Source organism: Drosophila ficusphila, unplaced genomic scaffold (assembly GCF_018152265.1).
Source record: "Drosophila ficusphila isolate 14025-0441.05 unplaced genomic scaffold, ASM1815226v1 contig_791, whole genome shotgun sequence".
Classification (NCBI taxonomy): domain Eukaryota; kingdom Metazoa; phylum Arthropoda; class Insecta; order Diptera; family Drosophilidae; genus Drosophila; species Drosophila ficusphila.
The window spans coordinates 28,442,221-28,462,099 of NW_025064737.1; the positions used below are offsets into that span (position 1 = coordinate 28,442,221).

The 19,879-nt window shown below is 44.5% G+C and overlaps 6 protein-coding genes and 1 long non-coding RNA gene across 7 annotated transcripts; 6 read left to right on the forward strand and 1 right to left on the reverse strand.

Annotated features, from left to right (window-relative positions):
* Window positions 1–233: 233 nt before the first annotated feature.
* Window positions 234–1,035, forward strand: LOC108086843 (39S ribosomal protein L32, mitochondrial). Its single transcript, XM_017183893.2, has 3 exons — window positions 234–377; window positions 434–673; window positions 730–1,035. The coding sequence occupies exons 1-3, from the start codon at window positions 293–295 to the stop codon at window positions 990–992; spliced, it is 588 nt and encodes a 195-aa protein (XP_017039382.1). The 5' UTR covers window positions 234–292; the 3' UTR covers window positions 993–1,035.
* Window positions 1,030–2,279, reverse strand: LOC108086842 (methionyl-tRNA formyltransferase, mitochondrial). The gene is made up of 4 exons (XM_017183892.1): window positions 2,054–2,279; window positions 1,672–1,996; window positions 1,453–1,615; window positions 1,030–1,396 (listed from the first exon to the last, which is right to left on the reverse strand). Exons 1-4 carry the CDS (start codon window positions 2,227–2,229, stop codon window positions 1,032–1,034), a joined length of 1,029 nt encoding a protein of 342 aa, XP_017039381.1. The 5' UTR covers window positions 2,230–2,279; the 3' UTR covers window positions 1,030–1,031.
* A 269-nt stretch (window positions 2,280–2,548) lies between these two features.
* On the forward strand, window positions 2,549–4,087 carry LOC108086867 (protein spindle-F). Its single transcript, XM_017183929.1, has 2 exons — window positions 2,549–3,399; window positions 3,462–4,087. Exons 1-2 carry the CDS (start codon window positions 2,679–2,681, stop codon window positions 3,827–3,829), a joined length of 1,089 nt encoding a protein of 362 aa, XP_017039418.1. The 5' UTR covers window positions 2,549–2,678; the 3' UTR covers window positions 3,830–4,087.
* Window positions 4,088–5,083: 996 nt separating this feature from the next.
* On the forward strand, window positions 5,084–7,871 carry LOC108086798 (carbonic anhydrase 2). Its single transcript, XM_043208914.1, is given in 7 exon segments — window positions 5,084–5,412; window positions 5,838–5,947; window positions 6,628–6,718; window positions 6,788–6,994; window positions 6,997–7,049; window positions 7,390–7,759; window positions 7,846–7,871. Coding segments are annotated over 7 exon segments (924 nt in total). The 5' UTR covers window positions 5,084–5,345.
* A 1,298-nt stretch (window positions 7,872–9,169) lies between these two features.
* LOC108086805 lies at window positions 9,170–9,713 on the forward strand. Its single transcript, XR_001771143.2, has 2 exons — window positions 9,170–9,373; window positions 9,433–9,713. It is a non-coding gene; the product is annotated as an uncharacterized LOC108086805 (long non-coding RNA).
* A 678-nt stretch (window positions 9,714–10,391) lies between these two features.
* Window positions 10,392–12,081, forward strand: LOC108086792 (carbonic anhydrase 2). The gene is made up of 6 exons (XM_017183832.2): window positions 10,392–10,891; window positions 10,950–11,101; window positions 11,159–11,249; window positions 11,305–11,535; window positions 11,605–11,787; window positions 11,844–12,081. The coding sequence occupies exons 1-6, from the start codon at window positions 10,831–10,833 to the stop codon at window positions 12,032–12,034; spliced, it is 909 nt and encodes a 302-aa protein (XP_017039321.1). The 5' UTR covers window positions 10,392–10,830; the 3' UTR covers window positions 12,035–12,081.
* A 1,849-nt stretch (window positions 12,082–13,930) lies between these two features.
* LOC108086810 (pickpocket protein 28) lies at window positions 13,931–16,730 on the forward strand. The gene is made up of 10 exons (XM_017183849.1): window positions 13,931–14,175; window positions 14,399–14,602; window positions 14,659–14,976; window positions 15,034–15,151; window positions 15,221–15,355; window positions 15,437–15,641; window positions 15,701–15,878; window positions 16,230–16,426; window positions 16,498–16,664; window positions 16,695–16,730. Exons 1-10 carry the CDS (start codon window positions 13,931–13,933, stop codon window positions 16,728–16,730), a joined length of 1,803 nt encoding a protein of 600 aa, XP_017039338.1.
* The last annotated feature ends 3,149 nt before the right edge of the window (window positions 16,731–19,879 follow it).

Consider the following 19,879-nt stretch of genomic DNA (forward strand, 5'->3'; position numbering starts at 1 on the left):
CGTAACGCTAGAGAAGGAAAACGTAATATTATTAAACTTACAAGCTAGTACTATTCTATTAGACACAAAGGGTTATAAGGTCCACAATTTCGTGCTTTCTTTAAAAATGAATTAAGTTTTCGCTAATCGGTTTTTTTTAAAGGGTCTTGGTCTGTTATTAAAGCGATCAGACAGGACCGTTGGTTTGATATTCAGTTACGTTGTTTTCTTGTTTATATGTAGGAATATCGATATCTTTGTGTGGGCAATTGCTCGTCCCTAATCACGTTTACGTAAATCCAGCAAACACAAAATGTCTAGAAATTTGTTTTTATCTATTACAAACTTTATAAGAAATGTGGAGCGCCTGTTTCTGCCACATGGAGGGCATCCTCCAGGTAAGGGTGTACAAGCCGCCACTGAAATAACTCTAAGTAACATTTTGTTTACATAGCCCTTGCGTTGGCCGGTATTCAGCATGATCACAGCCAGAAGTCCGCCCAGGAATTCAGTTTGAAGCAATTAATTGGCGATGGAATGTTGTGGGCTGTCCCAAAACACAGGCGATCAGTAGAGAAACGGTTGAAGCGAAAGTTCGGTTACCCAGAATACAATTGGAAGCCTCTGAGGGAAAAGCGAAACATTCGCTCGTGCCTGCAATGCGGACATGACCACGAAATGGGGGTTCTTTGTCGTAAGATCCCTTTAAACGAAGATAATCCTTATAGTACTGACCACTTTCGCTTTCAGCTTTCTGCTACCAAAAAGTCCTGAAGGAAACGGAGCTCATGCAGTCAAAAATCCAGGAAAGTCTGGGACTAGATCCCGTGGATAAGGAGGTTATAGTGCTTTATGAAGGCGAAAAAGCAGAACAGTCCTCAGAAGATCTAAAAAACAAGCGCATCGTGGAGATGAAGAAGCCTCGCCCCATGTGGTTCACCAAGAACTTGCTTCAGAAATCCACGCAGCAGGTGTCGGATACTAAAGAAGTGAAGCCCTCCGATTTGGCCTAGTTGTTACGCATCTACTTTGCATTAAACACACTTTTGTTTTCAATTTTTCACTAGTTTATTGTCTGTGAAGCTTAGGGATCTTGCTTGTTTCAGAAAACCGTTGTTAAAGTCCTGGGAACTCATGGGTTTTCTCCCTTCTATACGTAATTGTAGAACTTCTAGTTGAGTGTCCTGAGCACATCCTATCAACAGCGATATCCGCTTCCTTTGATAGCTAAAAGTTCCAGGCTCCTGTGCAGGGAGTTGATTTTCTGGTAGCCGTAGCTCTAGCAGCTGAACTTGTTTGTCCAAAAGGCTAGTGGTTAGATTTTTATAGCCATACAACGCCCGATGCCGAGCGTATATTTCCATCGCACTGAGTTCTGTCCAGATAATCTCGGTGATTTTGTTTGTTATTTTGGGAGCTGAAAGATTAAACGTTTAATCAATTTGTTTTTCCTACATATAATATGTATTTTACCATAACTGGCGTATATACTATCCTGGGGTTTGGCTTCCTGTAGTCGTTTAGACAAGTTATTAACCGTATCCACAAGTAAATCTGCTCCTAATATCGCTAACGATGTATGTAATTCCGGCATGAACATATCAGGTTTTATGGCCAGCTGCCGCTGAGCTAGTATCTAAAATTTGCAACATAAATTTCACTTGATAAAGAAATAGGTCACCATTAACTTACATCCCCAATATCAAATCGGTGGGGTTCAATTTTCATAATAGAAACTCCAGTGCTTTTGTCTCCGTTCATGATGGCATATATAATAGGTGCAGCTCCTCGCCATTTGGGCAACAAGCTCGCGTGAACATTGATCATTCCTTTCGGGAATTGATTGATAATATTTGCAGGTATCAAGTGACCAAAGGAGACAACTACTCCCAGATCGAACTTGGAACATTCCGATGGTTCCACGGGCCACTTTTGCAGGGGGAGCTTTTCTCTTTCCGCATAGCTCCGTACACAGTTGGCAGGACTTTTGAAGGATGTAACAACTCCCAAGCTATCTCTAATAATACATAATATTTAATTCGTGTTATAAAACTTGTTTTTTGCGTCCACTAACCTGCAGTTTTTGTGAAGTGCTTGTAAGCTCGGCAAGGAAAAGTTGTCGGTGCCGAAAAACAGAATTTTAGGTGGGTGATAGCTCGAGTTGCTGCGCTTTATAATTGGGCTCACATTATGCCACACTTTTCTTTTATATTTAAAGAAATTATTGACTAGTCTCTGGCCACAAAACATGGAAGAAAATGTGTTGGATAATAATTCAACAGCCGCGTAAACAAAAGCAGCTGTTTGGCTTGGTGCCCGGTCACACTTCCAATCAACGTAACGAAAATACTAAAATACAGTAGAACCCTTGTTTGAAGAAAACTATCGTAGCAAAATAGTAACTTAGTAATATGAAAGTCTTCCCAAGCATTTCAAATGAACGGCTATGCATAATAATAATAATATAACTTTTGTTTGTGTACAGAGTCGACTTATTGTTTGACCAATATTCACCGTGCGGAAGTATTCCCAACTATTAGTATTATTTGCGGTATTTTTTGAAGTTGCTTCAGTGGTCCCACTAATGAGAAGGCAACAATAGGAAAACTAAACGAAACTAAACCAAGAAAACACAAATTTCAAAGTGCAATTGGGCGAATATTCTGATGCCAAGTGTTTTGGAACACTAGTAAATCGCCATGGAGGCTTCGGCTGCTAAAATCGCTTCTCTAGCCAGTTCCACGTCCACTTCCACAGGCACAAACTCCACCTCCAGCGAGAAAATGAACTACGCATTGCAAGTTGCTCTGCAAACGATCAAGGAGAGGTGCATCCAGCTTCAGCGCCGTGTGGCCAGCATGGAGGAGGAGAACCAGCGGCTGAGGGAGTCCTCCGCCAGGTCAGAAGCCGTTCCACCCGGAAACGGGGTCACCGGGGATGTCCTCTCCCTGCGAGCACAAGTGTCGGAACTGCAGCGACAAAAGGAGCAGCTAGAGGAGCACATTGGCATGGTGTCTAATGAAAATAGACGCCTCTGGTCTCGCCTATCGCAGATCTCCAAGGACCAAGTGCTAACGCAAGTGCCCAGCTCCGCGGACTCACGTGCCCAGCAAAACCAGAACCTGGTGCGCTCGAAGACCTTCACACAGCATTCGCCGAATCCCCTTCTGCGCCAAAAAATGCTCTCGGATGGTATAAAGGATCTCAGTCTGGAGGAAATAGCCCTCGATGACTTTGGTGCCAGCAACGAGGAACTGGGCTACCCCTACAACCTTCAAAAGGTTGAGGACCCAACCAGCGAAACAGATGCCAATGTGGATGCCAAAAGATGTATGGACGGCCTCCAGGAGATGAGGCGGGAGGCGATGAAGCAGCAGCAGGAGCTCAGCTCGGCGCTGACTTTGCTAGAAAGTCGCATAGGTAAGGAACACAACCTGTATTAATAGTAAATATCGGTATAATCACTACTTTTTATTCCAAAGCCCTACAACCATGTCCGGAATGCGCCCAGAAATCCGCCAAGAAGCCAGAAACGGCCGACAAAAGTCTAGAGACAGACGACAGCCTGAGCAGCGAACTGAAGAACTACGAGAGCCAGCACAATGGACACAATGGAACGCCGCCTAGGCAGAGGATAAATATTATTCAGGAGAAAATCAAGGCCGACGAAGCCGACGCTATGGAGAAGACCTGTCCGATGTGCGGCAAGCAGTATTCCAGCCAGGTGTCCTTCAACGCCTTCCGGGAGCACGTGGAGATGCATTTCATCGACGATGCACTCGATTTGGAAACTGATAACAGCATGGAGCGCCAGTTCGAGTTCGTTTCCCATGCAGTGGGCGACTTCTGACCCAGCAGGCGCATCTATTTCGCCACCGAGCTCTGACCCAGGGCAAAAGCCCAGAATTAGATGCAGTTTGACTGCCCAGAAAGCGCGTGCTTGTTACGTTTCTATTGATTAGGCCTATAAGCGAACTTACATATATCAACATTTGGTTATATTCTATCTTTCATTATATACATTATCCACAATGAGTGTGCATGAATACTTAGTTGTAAGTGACAGAGTACGAAACAGAGTTAAATATAAAGCCTGAAAAAATGTTAAGCCGCTTTCTTTGGTTGATGTAAAGTGAAACGGCCATGGAGCAGCATCAATATTATAACGTTATCAGTGGTTAATATTTTTTCTATGATCAATTTTACCAATGCTTGCTATTGTGTGAGTCACCACAACGGGAATTGCGAAACGTTGAGCTTAGAAGTTATGGTTAAAATCTTTTATGTTGTAATTGGTCAGAGGATTTCCCTGGTTTTTGGATGTGACGTAGTCGAAACCCGTTTGGCAACTAATGCCAAATCTGGCCAATCCAGTGATTCAGTTCGACCAATTGCCAAATTTTTGGTGATAATATCTGTTATTGATAACAATTTAAATGCTAATGGTCACAGCTACTTTCTTTTGATGCATTTGAAAGGCGTCGCAACTAAGTTTAATAATGGAACGAATTTGGTTTAAGTTATAGCGAATGATATAAATAGTTGACACGTGGTAACTCCCGCTGATCTGGTTTTTAATGGGTCTTTGGATACTATAAAAGCAAAAATATTTTATTGTACTAATTAAGTTTTTATTGAGGTTTACGGACTTAAATATCCATAAAGTTCGCTAATAATATTAAGGAAAAATTTTTAAATAAAAACAGTACTAAGACTCAAGTAGTTAACTAACTGTTTAAGCTAGGAAGTGAAGTAAAAAACTAATCGGAAAAATTATTGTAAAGTGTTTTGTGGAAATCAAAATAATTGAGTAATTAGTTTTGAGTATACAATTTTCAATGCACCCATTCCCCAATTAACGTCGAAAGAATTTGTAAGAGTTCAATCAACTTTGGCAAGACCTTTTCCGCATTTCCAGCGATTATCATACGGTTTTCCGTAGCTCTTTGGTCTACATTGCGCAGAAACATCATTTATCATTTCGAAAACCAACAGCTGCAATTAGACTGGCACTTGTGCTACCGTTTGGCGCTAATCACGCCCCACTTAGGTTTCGAATTTTGATCCGATCCGATCCATTCCGAATCCGATTCCGTTCAACTCCCCAGACTTCAAGTCAACGTGGGCATCGCTTAGACCCCACTAAACTATAAAAGTTATCGGGGTGTTTGTGAGCCGTTTCAGTTGTTCGAAGTTGGCAGTCGCAGCAGCACCATAAAAGTAACAAATCTCCCGCACATTCGCGTCGGATAAATTATGTAAAATCGAAATCGTCGAGATACCGATCACAAAGACACACGCGCCAGTTGGGATCACCTATAGCTATAGTATCGCAGTCAGAACAATCACATCTGCGATCTGCAACAATGCAGCCCAGTGCATTTCACAAGCTTTTACTATTGCTGCCGCTCGCCTATCACCGTACGCCAAATGGTAATTCGAGTCCCAGAACTATGTATACGAGTATATGGGAACTTTGAGGAGTGACAGACAAGTGCATTAGTTGTTCGTCAATGGCAGGAACTAAAGTTACAACAAACCCCAACCTTGTCACGGTGCATGCCATACTAAAGATATTTCGATCTTTCAAGGTTTGCAAAATGCTTAATTTATACAAAACTGATCCATAAAATCAAGCCGGCATTTGGTAGCAATACATTCCTTGTTGTTTGGAAAGCCGGTGTTACTAATCATTCTGTCATACCTTGTTTGGGTCTCAGAAATGAGAGAGTGAACTGATTCAGTCGAACGAAAACAGAAGTGAGTTTGTGGACGGTCTTGGCTAATAGGATTACCGAATGCTAGGCGGCTCAAAGAAAGTGAAAACGACTCAGATTTGCTTTCCTTTAATTACATAGTTGGAGATGACAAAGATGAGCATTGGAATTACGAGACGAACGGGAAGAATTGGGGCGGCATCTGCGCCTCGGGAGAAAGGCAATCGCCCATTTCTTTAAGTGTGCAAAAGGTAAGTTTTGAATAGCAATTAAACGAATTAGAAGAACTTTGTATAGAATAACATTTTCGATCATTCAAAAAACCTTTTGGGAGTTGTTACATGATTTTATATAACAGCAAAGTTTTCCAGTTTGATAGATTTTACGAAACAGGCTTAAATTCCAGAACCGCAAACTATAAAGAACCAAATCTTGTTCTAGTAAATAAATCAGAAAACCATTGAATTCGAAATATGTATCACGAAATGTGTATTAATTATGCGGTCCATTTTATATGCGCATCTGTTTAACATTTGCTTTTTTACATCTGTATGGACTGGAATGTGGTTACACATTTTAATGACAACTAAATCTTTTACATAAAATTCGTACAAATTCACGCAAAAATTCAGGACAAGATAGTAGGGCAGTTTTTCAACGACAACCAGGAAATACACCAGTTTGACAATTATGTTAAGTAATTTCCCATCATTATTAATAAATAAATTGAGTTACAACACGCCTCTTAGTCTAATGTGATACCCCAAATCGACGTATGTAACCATAAAAGCTTCCCACTTCGACAATCGGAACTCTTTTAGCGCCACTTTTCGCATTACAATAGGTAATGATTGTGGAAAATTGAAGAAGCCTCCGCGGGTAGGGCCAATTTATTTCAATAACTAATTGGTATCGTCATGCTTTCTGCCAGTCGTATATAATTTCCATTCCTCGGATCGTTTTCGGAAACTATGACATAAAGCTCAGGGGGCCGCTCACCATCACCAATAATGGGCACACAGGTAGATTGCTTTTGAAAAACCGCTAATAGCTCGTTACGAATAGCTACTGATGCTACTAATTACCCGCAGCTCACATGGACATTCCCGAAACGACCAACGGAAAGAAGCCCTTCATAACCGAAGGTATGCTGAACGGCCGGTATGTGGCCGAATCTCTCCACTTTCATTGGGGATCCCCCGGTTCCCGGGGGTCCGAGCACGCGATCAACAAGCAGAGGTACGACGTGGAGATGCACATCGTCCATCGGAATGCCAAATACAAAGACATGAGCGAGGCAGTCGGCAAAAAGACGGACTGGCTGTCATCGGAGTCATGTTGAAGATTGTAAAGGTACGAGAATACTTCATCTATCAAATATCTTTTGGTTTTTCTTCGAGATTTTCGCTTGACGTGATGCAGCGGTCGAGAACGGCTGAAATGAAAATCTACACCTTAAACTTTGGTTTGCTAACGCAAAAAAATACGTGTCATTGCATCAAAGACAAATTATTTCTCTTTTGGCGTGGCTTATATTTCAATATTTTAAATGGAAAAGATAAACTATTCAAAAGTGCTAACAAAAGACAAAATTTCTAGTCTTGCCTTTAAACAGCCGAAAAGTTTCCCGGCATTTGCATTTTGAAGAGACAAGTAAGACAAAAATATTAAAAATGATTATATCTCCCTACAGAATCCCAAGCTCATGTTTCTCGGCTTGCACAATGTGTTGGGTGCGGTGTCGCGAATCACGAAGACCAAGGCGAAAACCTATGTTCCGGGCAGCTTCAGTTTGGGCCAGGTGCTTGGCATCGTGAATCCCCGGAGCTACTTCACCTACCGGGGATCGCTGACCACGCCCTTTTGCCAGGAGGCTGTCACCTGGACCGTCTTCACCCAGGTGCTGCCGGTGTCTTACACGCTGGTGTCGAAGCTTTGGAGGCTGCGGGACTCCGAGGGACACAGGCTCATCAACAACTTCCGGGACATCCAGCCCACAAATAGAAGGGCCGTGTTCTACAGACCTTGAAAAGATCTGAGTGGTGCCTATTTGGGCAAGTGCTGTATTTATTTTAGTTTTTTAAGACCAATAAAATGTTTCATGTGACTTTAAAGTAACTTCTCTACCGGCACTTGTTGCTACCGCTAGGGTTTTGTATTCAGTTTCAGTTTTAGTACCACTCCACAGATGCAATTCCCCATTTGCCGTTTCGCAGTCTCCGAAGCAGTGAAATTAGCACACCTCCCGCATATTCGCTTTGGATCAGATAAGTTATGTAAATCGAAAACGACGTGGGACAAAAGACACGCGCTTTAGATGGAATCAATTATACCTAGGAATTCACAATCAAAGCAATCACATCTGAGATCTTCAACAATGCAGCATTGGTTTTCACAAGCTTTTACTATTGCTTCCGCTCGCCTTTCAGCATACATCACATCGTAATTTATAACCCCGAGTCAATCGAGCCTTCGAGGAGTGATTAAAAAACTGGTCTTAAATGACAGAAAACAATTAGTACCTAAGTTTGTCAGGAGTAATTGCCAGAGCTGTAATCTTTCATTTCGTCACGGTTTATATGCATTTGGACACCTTTTCACGGTTTGTAATAAGTTAAGAATATTTCGCATTTGACTTGCAAACAAGAGAGTGAAAAGATTTATTCTTCAATTGGAAACATGCAGGAGTCGATTGGAGGGGCGATACCGAGTTGAGCAGAAAGCCGATTACGGTAAAAAAAAAAATTCCGAGTTGAGCAGAAACGATTTTTGGACATAAAAAATGAACGTCCGAGTTGAGCAGAAAACCGATTACGGTAAAAAAAAAATAAAAACATCCGAGTTGCGCATGAACGCCTTTTCCACATAAAAAACCAATGTCAGAGATGCCACAAAATCATTATTAATTAAATAATTTAATTTTTCAAAAAAATGGTTCTTTTTTCAGTTTTCAGTTTAGTTTTGTTTAGTTTAGTGCGCGCGCACTTATGCATTGATACATATGCTATATGATTATTAAGTAATTATTCAAAAAAAGGTTATGTTTTCTGTTTTTAGTTTTTTTTTTTTAAGTGCGCGCGCACTTTTGCATTGATACATATGCTATATGATTATTAAGTAATTTTTCTCAAAAAAAGGTTATTTTTTCAGTTTTTAATTTAGTTTTTTTTAGAAAAATTACTTAATAATCATATATGATATATGATTATTAAGTAATAATTATTTGCAAATAAATTAATAATAAATATGTAATAATTATATGAATAAGTAATGATTTTGACGCATCTCTGACATTGATTTTGCCCAACTCGGATGTTTTTGTTTTTTACCGTTATCGGTTTTATGCTCAACTCGGACGTTCATTTTTTATGTTCAAAAATCGTTTCTGCTCAACTCGGATGTTCATTTTTTATGTCCAAAAATCGTTTCTGCTCAACTCGGACAATTTTTTTCAATTTTCTGCTCAACTCGGCTAGCCCCGATTGGAGGATTGCCGGAAAATTACAATTTCCTATTGAGTTAAGATTCTTAGTAAAAGAATAAGTTGTAACTCACAAAATCAGAGCACTCGATCGACAAAAAGTAGTTCGACGTGGAACTGCATATTGTCTATCGGAACTCCAAGTATAAGGGATGATGGATTAGCTGTTATCGGTGCCTTGCTGAAAATCGTTAAAGTAATATGTAACTTCAAATCAGAAGGTACTCCTATACCTCCTAATAAATCCATCTCCAGGGAAAGAAGCGGTCATTATCGGCATTATACCAAGTCATTAATGCAGTCGCAAAGGTTCCAGTTAAGGGGGCGAAGAGGTCTATTCCGGGCAGCTTTACTTTGAGATGATGAGATGCTGGGAGGCGTGAACCCGATAATTTCTACACCTACCAGGGGTCGCTAACCACTTCCCTTTTCTATGAGGCGGTAACTTTGACTGTATTGGTAAAGAATGTTTGCAATTTATACAGCCATCATGATCACAAACTAAGCAACAATAAAATGGCAGAATCGGAAAGCAAGTCTGAGTTACATTGCGAGTTAATATCTTATCGAAGATAAGCAAACAATTTAGAATGTAGAGATGTTTAATAAAGACAGAATCTGATTTCATTGCTGACAATGGGTCACCATAACCCCTTGTTTGGATGTTTGGATCAAGAGCAAAGATGAAGCTTTCAGAACTCAAAAGCCGATTGAAGCTGCATTTCGGTTGGCTGCATTTGATACCACAGCTGGAGTGGTTCAATCATCATAGACAGAGACTTTTCTTGATGAAAGAAACGTTCTCGAAAATCTGTTGGAATTAAATCTGTACATAACTTCAAAGTTAAAATACCGATAGGTTACACCGGTATCTGGGGGTTTCACGGTGCAACTAACTTTAGTCTAAACAAACCCCTTAAAGTAAACAGGAGACGTAGTCTGGGAACTCAAATTTGTTACCCAAGATCAGTTGGGGCAACGCCAGATAAGCTTAATGAGTTTACCTTTCATCGAGACGGATTTCCAGACTTGTTGGCAGGCAATAGTCTTAATAGTTTAAGAGTTCTTTTTATTTATCTGCAGCTAGAGATAAGATCCATAAAATAAAATCACATTAAATATATATCATAATGTAAATGATTTGTGATCCCCTTCTAGGAAAACCTTTACCAAGTCTAGCGAAGTTGGCTCGTTCTCGAAGCACTGATAAATAGTGCAATGATTCACATTGTATGAAACTACCCGTCGCTTTGATTCAGATTTGATGGGGCTCCTCCTTTCTGCCATTTAACTCTGATTCGGAGCAATCGTTGCTTTCTCAATCTAACTACAATGTGCATAGAGTTTAGAAGAGAACAGGATGCATTAGTTACGAGCTCAGTGTCTTGGCCAAAGCCAAAGTCAATTATCAAGCTGGTTTGGCAACCGCAGAGCCGTAAAGCCATTTGCAATTTGGATGTAAATTGCGCCCATAGGCTGAGCCAGGCTGATTGCGCTTATCAGCCTCTTATGCACACCCATTTAGAAGTGATGGCGTTCTCCCCGGTTTCGCGGTATAAATGGTCCTGATCAGAACCGAGAGTCCCACAGTCAGTCTGGAATCTCCAAGGGGAACGGACCTGAGAGTACTTACGAGAAAAGTTCGCACTGAAAATGTTCTCCTTCAGCTTTTTGTGCCTGCTGGCCATCTGCGGATGCACTTTTGCCTACATAGGTGAGTGCCCCAAAGCTCAGTTCGGGGTGGCTATAAAGTGTCCGGGGTGCCATTTCAGAGATTCCGCAGGATTATCTCGATGCAATTATCCAGGATAAAGCAGACGAATCCTCAGCCGGCGAGTATAACTACGATGAGCAGGGCGACGATTGGACGGGAACCTGCCAAACTGGAACCAACCAATCGCCCATAGATCTCATTTTCGAGGATGTGAGTTACTTCGTGCAAATCGGTGTTTGAACCTTTTCTAACTTATTGTTCTTGAAGTCGAAAGTTGTGGCCATTCCCCGCCTGCGTTTCTACAACTATGACCAAGCCCTTCAAACTCCTCTGGTGATTACGAACAATGGACACACTGGTGGGTGCTTTTTGAATTACCAACTAGCTCTTAAACTATTTCGAAACTCGAACAGCAAACATGGTTATACCGCTTACTCGAGCTGGCCAACGGCCCTCCATAAACGGCAGTCTGTTGCCCGGCGACTTCGAGGTCCAAAGTGTGCACTTCCACTGGGGATCCCCGCACACCAAGGGATCGGAGCACGCCATCAACTATCAGCGCTACGACGTGGAGATGCACATTGTCCACAAGAACAGGATCTACGACACAATGGGCGAGGCTACCCTGCATCCCGATGGACTGGGTAACTAATCCTGTTCTCTAATAATATAATCATAATATAATAATAATATAATATTACGCGTATTTTCAGCGGTTTTAGGGGTAATGTTTAGGGCCGTGGATCGTGTGACCTCCCAGCACTACGGACTAAACAAGATCTTCAACCAGCTGCCGAGAATCGTGGAGTACAACTCGAATGCCACCATCACCGGGACACTGACAGTCGGCCAGTTGTTGGGAAATATTGTGACAGGAGAGTTCTTCACGTACAACGGTGAGTTCACTTGGAGCAGAATAGATCCTTGAATTCAGGAACCTCCCTTTTCACAGGATCGCTGACCACTCCGGACTGTGCGGAAGCTGTCACGTGGACTGTGTTCCCCGACGTTCTCGACTATCCACGTCGGCAGATCGCAAAGCTGTGGAATCTCAGGGACTCACGAAGAATGCCGCTGGTCGACAACTACAGGAGTATCCAGGACACCAACGGAAGGGATGTTTACTACCGTGTACTACAATAAGAACCGCAAATATAAAGAAGCCTTCCTTTAAAGTTGAATCCATCAAATGCCGATTTTAATTTATATATATACCTAGCTCCATGTATTTGCCACCCTACAACACCCTTGAATAATGAGATCACGACATTTGATAAACAAATTCGTTTCGGAGTCGAGAATCAGCTTACTTGGAAACAAGTTTTGTAATTGAATTCCAGCGAGTTCCGGTGCTTGGGATTCATATTTGTTTCAAGTATAATTCATTTTTTGTTTTGAACATGTTGTCCCAGGTCGGGAAAATGCTATATCATTTGAGTACATACTACATTTTAATTTCCTACTACACAAGTCAGGAAACACTTTAACGAAAGCAAAAGTGCCAAACGTTTTTTAGCAGTCAGCTATTTTCCGTGACCAATCTTTCGCCTGAAAGCAGGCTTCATTTTTTTGTATTGCTTTTTTAGTTCCATTGTTTGACAGAATTGTTTAATATTTAAAATGTAATTAATCAATCTGGAAAACGCAAGCCATTGTAATTGTAGGCAAACATTGAGAGGGGAATCTAAAGCAAATATTGGAAATCAATCTAGCAGAGGTCCTTCGCGGGAAAGTCCCACTTGAAACGAAACATCCGGCGAGAAAGTGGGTGGAGGGAAGCACTTCGGTTGGCTTGAGCTTTTGTGCGGATATGACAGATTTACTGCGCCATATGCACGTATATATCCCCGCGAAGAGATACGGCAACTATTGCAATCGAGGGGAGGGACTCGCAGGAGAGAGGTGAGGCCGAGATAAAGGACAAGTCAGCATCAATGTTACTCATACGCAGTGTGCGCCAGACACGCACACGCACATACGCACCATAGACAATTTGCATTCGCAATTCTCACTTCCACCTGCTCCCCGCTCTCGACTGTCGTTTTTCGCGACTCGCTGCGCATTGCATTTTTCACATTTTTCATTTCCGTTTCCGCTGGCTGCCTCAAAAAGAGAGAAGAACGCCGCCCCCTGCCACGTTTTCTGATTTTCTGCGCTTTGTGCGTTTATCTTGGCCGACTGCCTCCCCCGTTTCCCCCTGTCGCCTCCTTGTTTGCAGATTAATTTGCTCCCACACTCACCTGGGGAGCAATTTGTCGCACAATCCTTTGTCGCCCCCAAAACTCCCTCTCCATCCCGGCGAAAATGTGCCATTTCCGTCCGTGTCAATATGTTCCAACAATCGCATTTCCCACTGACTCCGTTCGCGGATCGGCTAATATTGGCCTTGCTGTATTACCTCTACTCTAGAATAACCAGGATATTGCTTTGTGCAAGCCACTGGTTCTTATTTAGTGTAGTTACACCTACAAATCAATCATTGTGCTGGTAATTCAATTCTTGAATCCATTAAAGGGGCTTAGGAAAGTTATTTTTTAATTGCGAGTAATAGAAGCTAATCAGCAGACAATATTAAAGGTGAAATGCCTTTAAGTCCCCGTAACCTTGTCTTGGGAATTTGTAATCTAATCATCTAAGGCCAGGAGGCACCGAAATCAGTACTTTTTGGCCACCACGAAGACGTGTCCTTCATTTGCCTACGGGCTCATAATCCAGGGGAGGGGAAAGCATGTTTTTCGGGGGACTACGAACAGGGAACAACTTGCTCAGGCTGCTCATGATGATGATGTTTCCGCTGGCTGACATTTAACGCGCATTTAACTAATTTCATTTTAAATTGTTGACAATTAAGGGAAATTGCCAAGACGAATCGAGAGCAGGACCTCCTGTTTCACTCCCGCTTTTTCCCCCCGCCGAACACCACGTGCCATGTCGCAGTTAATTTGTTGGCAATAAGTTGGAGCACCAGGCCTAATTACAACAACACGCACGACATGACTGCGAAATTTTCATTAAAATCGGCCCGTGCTCGCAGGCACAATGCCAGTTGCAATGGAGTCCTTGGAGCAGGAGCCCGTTCGCCTGGCGGTGGGTCGAGCCGCCTGGTGGATCCCCAATCCCGGTGCGGCGGCCCCATCCACTCAGCCACCCAACCACTTAGCTGGAGCTTCCGCGGAGGATACGCGAAAATTGTCATTTGCCGCCGCTCTAAAGGATTTGCTGCAGAACCTGTCGTTCCATTGTTACGCAAAGCTGGTGGAGCAGGGGCGACGGATCCAGGAGCGGTAGGTGGTCAGCCACATCCGGCTCGACGGCGGCCCTTTTCAATTAGCATTAGCCATTACCGCTGGCCGCACAGATACAGAAAAGCACTGCTAAATAGGTATTTCCATTATCATGGTAAAACCCCCAATTGAGTGAGTGGAGTCAGGCTATAGAGGTTTTAGGAACTGATTCACATGTTTTAACATATTTGTGTCAAATAAAGTTTATTTTGTGCACCCGCAGCTTCTTCTGGTTCGTCTTCCACATTACCGCTCTGAGCGTCCTGATTGCCTTCCTCTACGGCAGCTACACCAACGAGCAGGACGCCTTGGTGACCACCATGTACCACCCGCTGTATCCCATCTGGAAGGTGGAGTTCCCGGCCATCTCCGTCTGCAGCTTGAACAGGATCTCGCAACGCGCCGCCTGGCAGTATGCCCACGAGCTGTGAGTCCTTAACTCAGTCCCTCGAGATCCCCTGATAAGTGTCGTTCTTCAAGTAGAAGTGGCAAGGATCCCAAGCTGCGCAATGCCAGCTACTTCTACAAGCAGATGGAGGCCTTCATGTACCTGTACTACGACCCCTCGGACAAAGTGGACATGGACAGCGCCCTGCGCTTCCAGAGCTTCCTGGACAAGTTCGACATGGAGGAGCAGGACCTCTTCTTCAACACCCGCAAGCGGATGCACGCGCTCACTCCGAACTGCAGCGACATGTTCGTGAGCTGCAGGATTGCCGGGAGGCTCTTCGACTGCATGGACCAGTTCGAGGAGACCCTGACCAGCCATGGCTTCTGCTGCACTTTCAACTACGATGGGAGGCAATACCCCTGAGGGTGGTTTTTAATTGCAAAGTAAAGTAAATCGTTATTCCACAGGTACGTTAATAAAAGGGACTTCCGGCAGCGCTACTTTGGCCCCGATATGGGATTGGTTTTGACCCTGAAAACCGATCCCAGCGACAACTTCTACAAGATAAACAGTCACAATGGCTTTGTGGTGGGTCACTGAATATTGTGCAGATACATCTTGCTTAGCTCCAGTTTTCAGATCTCCATCTACGAGCCGCACAGCTACCCGGATCCCTTTTCCGGCGGAGTGGCGGAGCGCGTGGCCGAGACGGGCTTCAACACCCTGCTGCCGGTGCGGGCCAAGATCTTCGAGACGCTGCCCGAGGCGCGGAGCATGAGCCCATCAGTGGTAGGCTTCGCTTGAGAGTCCTTTATCCAGTTCACTGCCATACAGAGATTTGTCCATTTAACCCTGAATGCCTGAACGCAGCGCAAGTGCCTGTTCGAGAACGAGATGCCGTGGATCTTCGCGCGGCACTACACCTTCAGCAAGTGCATCTCGGCCTGCCGGGCGCAGAGCGTGGTGGGCCTCTGCGAGTGCGTCCCCTTCAGCCTGCCCCACCGGTACATCGACGGGGGCGAGAAGCGGATCTACTGCACCCTGCAGCACCTGGCCTGCCTCAAGCGCTACGAGTGTGGGTTCCGCCGCTCCCCAGTTAATCGCCAACCATTGAACAGCCTCTCTTCCCTGCAGTCAAGTGGCTGAACGTCATCACCAGTCGCGAGAACGTGACGGGCCTGGAGCACGAGCTGCAGGACGCCCTCTTCTGCCCCCTCTGCCTGGCCTCCTGCACGGAGACCCGCTACAGTGTCCGCGGAGCCATGACCCTCGGCCTGCCCTCCCCCTCCTCCATCTCGACCAAGGGCCCTGCGTAAGTCCGCTGCGAAGCGATTCACTGCGGCTCCGGCGATTCATTTGCCATGTCGGGCTTTCTTTTCAATTTCCATATGGAGCCAGTCGGTGGCGATGGCCCCATCCCCATCGGAAGGGAGCTGCTGTGCTGCCAGTTTAGCTTTTCTGTGGCAGGCTGAACTTCGAGTGCAATCTGTTTTTCACTCTCCAGAAGAGATTCCTGTTTCCAAATTGGAATGAGCCTCACCATTCATTTGTTATATATTTTTGTTTAATTTTTTTATAATAGTCACTTGTGAATTCATTATTCTGGCAGCACTGACGGCCTCCCAGTGACTCCTTGCCGTCGTAAAAGATTTTCATTTTGCAGGCAGAGCAGTTCCGGACCGCGTGCCAATAACAGTTACGGCTCAGCCCCCACTCCCGGATCCGGAAAGGGTCCCAGCTCATCCTCAACCCAAAGGATCTCCACTTCAACGGAACTGGCCGTGGTGCGTATTTATTTTGCCGAAACGCACATTCAATACTTTCGCCAGATTATTAAGAGCGCCTGGTACGAGACCTTCAGTGAGTATCTGTATCTGCTCGTCCTGCCCACATCCCCCGGCGTTAACGTTCGTGTGTGCTCCCCGTGCCAGGTACGATTGGCAACATCTGCGGCATTATAGCCGGCTTCTCGCTGATTGGCATCTGCGAGCTGCTGTTTTTCCTAGCCAAACAATTATGGCAGGCCTGCCGCGCGGAGCTGCGGGCCGACCTCGCCCACATCCACGTCCAAATCCGGGCGCAGGTAGCGGAACCGGAAGTGGAGGCGGAGGCGGAAGCGGAAGCGGAGGCAGAGCGGCCGATGAAGTTGTTTATACTGCCGTAATTGAGCGGGATGCGTCGTTAGCTTTAAAGCCCACTGACTTTTATGCACATCCCTCGGAGAGGAGCAGAGGGTCCGGTCCTCGGAGCAACTCGAGTGCACTTACTTTGCATTGTCCATAAAAATAAACAGAACAGAACTCACGTGCGATTGCCAACTGGCGGGGTTGCCAAAAAGGCCCAGACGGTGACATTAGCGCCGGGCAGTTGCCACATTTCCCGGCTGGCCAGTTGCCCGAAAAGGGCGGGGGTCAGTTATGGACCTCAGAACTTACACGGAGGAAAAGGGCTTAAGATTTTGTCGGGAACGAAACACACATCCGTATGGGGTATTGTATACATTCATACAAAAAGAAATAACTTGCCATCTATTCCCAAATATCCGATTTCAAGAGTCATCAAATAAAAGTTTCTCTCTGTGCAGCACTTACAATCAGCATTATCTTTTATTTTTCGTATGCAGAGTTGGCAGAAAAAGGAAACCGCCCAGAAACAAACAAAGTGCGGCGCACCAGCTGCCCAAAGAAATCAATGTGGCAAAATCGAGTATAAAGTCAAGAAGGCCACTCAATCGTTTGCGACAATTACAATTTCAATTATTCTTCTCGAATTACTTTTATCTGCCGGAGTAATTTATTGCCAGCTGGAGGAGAAATAAGCAAATTTTTGTTTGCACAGCAGAGGGATGTGCGATGGGAACGCTCCTTTGTACATAGACAAGTGATTTGGAGCTTCATTAAGGCCTCACCTCAATGGAATCTTTGGCGGGTTTCAGCTTCTGTCGATTCTTTTGCACAAAGCACCGAAAACAGCAGACAGACATGGTCCGTGTGTATGCAAATTTGCCGGAGAAATTGAAACGATTTCCATTGAATCTGTTCGCCAGTTGTTGACTTTGCCAAGCATAAAACTGCCTAAAAATTGCAAAAAATTTAAATGAAACGCACTCCATGGAGGGAAACAAGCGAACGATATCCGAAAGCATTGTTAAACAAAGGAGTGTGGGACTAGATTGAAAAAAGAAGCAAGAAGTCCGCAGGACTGCCGGCTCCGTTTCGAGCTGTAGTATTATCGCACAATACAATATGTATATTGGATTATTTCGTTTGTGCGAGTTCGGGCAGGAAACCGGAGACCAGACTCCTGGAACTCCAGGTGGGAGGCACTAATCCCCCCGTATAGAATTTCAACCAATAACAGAAATATGCGAGCCAAATAAAAAATACTTCTATGATTTTTTCAGTCCCCCGCTTCCTTCGCTTTTCCCCACTTTCCCCCACTTTCCCCCACTTTTACTCCCTCGGGGAGCTGAAGTTTGTAATTGAATTCTCCATGGAGAGCGGAGTTGGTGCTCCACTGCTTTTTGAAAGTCTTGTGCCAAGTAACTGCATCAGAAGTGCAAAAAGTTGGAATTGAGTATGCCCAGGTGGGCTGTCGGGATTAAAGGAGCGACGTCCTAATAAGGAAATTACGTGGATATGTAGAGCACTAACTTTATTATCAGCATAAAGGATGCGTTGCGAAATTTTAATGGGATTGCACGGGGCGGAGTCAAGCTCTTCAGCGACTGACACAGTTTGCGCAGAAAGTGTTTTAATTATGTTGGAAACAAAATCAAGAGTGTCCCATGGGAGGCTCCACTGATTTATAACACAATTTTAAATGCAGAATGTAGGAATGTCTTCACGAATTAAATTGTGAACAGGATTTAAACAGAACTATTGATAGAAAGTCCTAATATCGATCCCACGAAGGTCTAAGTTAACACAAAAGTATTACATAAGTAGGGAGTTGTGTTGCCTTGAATTCCCATAGTGCACAATCCGTGGGTCCTCGAAAGCCACCCACTTTATTCCGGCCCCACTTCACCATTTTCGACACATAAATAAAGCTAACATCTTTTGTGGCCTTATGGGGTTAAGCTAAGAGGATAACCCCTCGACGAAGCCAATGAGCGGAGGTCCTGCTCGCTCCGTTTTCCCCCGCTGTGACCCTTATCCTTCCTGGGAACGGTGCCCAAAATCCTGCAGCCCATTTAAAGCACTTTGCCGCTCCTCTAGTTCAGCTCGGTGTCCTGGTGTCCCGGTGTCCCGGTGTCCTTTCGTCCTTTTTTCGTACTTTGCCCCGCTTTCGAGCACTGCCAGAGATGTCAAGCTTCCCGGCCGTTTAAGCTTTCAATTTCGCTGCTCTCGTGCAGCGTGTGTGAGTGGGTAAGACAGCGCAGGTCAAGCCAATAGTACAACCAGTTGAAAACATTATTTTCGAAATAATGGAAACAGTGAAAGTGGAGTGACTTCCGTGCTGTAACTGAAACTCCTTGGACTCTTTGTTTCAATAAAATATATGTTATAGATGTATTGCTGTGACCGCTGCTGTTGGTTGGTGGCGTTGTCACCGGGGGCGCTGAATTATTTAAAACGCGAGTGTCGCGGGGGCGGAAGGGGCTGAGGGGGCGGGGCTCCGAGCTCGGCTGTTTTAAGCATCTCGCATTGTTCGAGTGCGTGTGGCAGCGAGCTTTTGGGCCTGTGTGCGTTTCGGCCAGTGTTTATTTTCCGTCTACACGTTGTCTGCTGCCTCGACGAGGCTTCCATGAATAAACATGCAAACAAATTACTATACTCGACGAACCCAAACAAAGGCAAAGCTCGCGCTTGCAAATTTAGCACCTGCGAACAGAGTTCTTGTTTGGGCTCACCGGGTTTTTTTCGAGGGCCAGCAAACAATGAAATGTAGGCTAAGATTTTAATAGCGATTTTTGTGGTGATTTTATTTCCCCGAGTTTCCTGGGGGCATTCATATTTCGAGGGGGGTTGTGTGGCGGGGGGTAATCTCTTTCAGCATCGAAGCTGCACATGCTCCATTGCACTTCTAAGCATGTCTAATGCTCGCTTGAATGGCTGGCTCAGTAGCTACTTCCCTGGACTCGGCTTGCGTCAATAGGAAAACTCACTCAAGCATTTTCCACCAGCCGAGATACAGTGGTGAGCGAAAAGGGGATCGAAAATGTATTTAAATGTATTTAAGTTTACATAGAACATATGCATCTTTAAAGCGGACGGCTTTTTCGTGCATATGCCAAACTGAAGGAGGATTAAGCGGGATGATCGCTTGTTTCGGCATATTTGATGAGTTCCACTCCGCATTTAAACCACT

Coding starts and splice junctions, on each gene's coding strand:
- LOC108086843 (XM_017183893.2), top strand. CDS start 293: ATGTCTAGAAATTTGTTTTTATCTATTACAAACTTTATAAGAAATGTG. Junction 378..433: donor ACATGGAGGGCATCCTCCAG/GTAAGGGTGTAC, acceptor TTGTTTACATAG/CCCTTGCGTTGGCCGGTATT. Junction 674..729: donor CGAAATGGGGGTTCTTTGTC/GTAAGATCCCTT, acceptor TTTCGCTTTCAG/CTTTCTGCTACCAAAAAGTC.
- LOC108086842 (XM_017183892.1), bottom strand. CDS start 2,229: ATGTTTTGTGGCCAGAGACTAGTCAATAATTTCTTTAAATATAAAAGA. Junction 1,997..2,053: donor GCACTTCACAAAAACTGCAG/GTTAGTGGACGC, acceptor ATGTATTATTAG/AGATAGCTTGGGAGTTGTTA. Junction 1,616..1,671: donor ACCGATTTGATATTGGGGAT/GTAAGTTAATGG, acceptor TGCAAATTTTAG/ATACTAGCTCAGCGGCAGCT.
- LOC108086867 (XM_017183929.1), top strand. CDS start 2,679: ATGGAGGCTTCGGCTGCTAAAATCGCTTCTCTAGCCAGTTCCACGTCC. Junction 3,400..3,461: donor TTTGCTAGAAAGTCGCATAG/GTAAGGAACACA, acceptor TTTATTCCAAAG/CCCTACAACCATGTCCGGAA.
- LOC108086792 (XM_017183832.2), top strand. CDS start 10,831: ATGTTCTCCTTCAGCTTTTTGTGCCTGCTGGCCATCTGCGGATGCACT. Junction 11,536..11,604: donor CCTGCATCCCGATGGACTGG/GTAACTAATCCT, acceptor GCGTATTTTCAG/CGGTTTTAGGGGTAATGTTT. Junction 11,788..11,843: donor AGAGTTCTTCACGTACAACG/GTGAGTTCACTT, acceptor CCCTTTTCACAG/GATCGCTGACCACTCCGGAC.
- LOC108086810 (XM_017183849.1), top strand. CDS start 13,931: ATGCCAGTTGCAATGGAGTCCTTGGAGCAGGAGCCCGTTCGCCTGGCG. Junction 15,152..15,220: donor TAAACAGTCACAATGGCTTT/GTGGTGGGTCAC, acceptor TCCATCTACGAG/CCGCACAGCTACCCGGATCC. Junction 15,356..15,436: donor GGAGCATGAGCCCATCAGTG/GTAGGCTTCGCT, acceptor GCCTGAACGCAG/CGCAAGTGCCTGTTCGAGAA.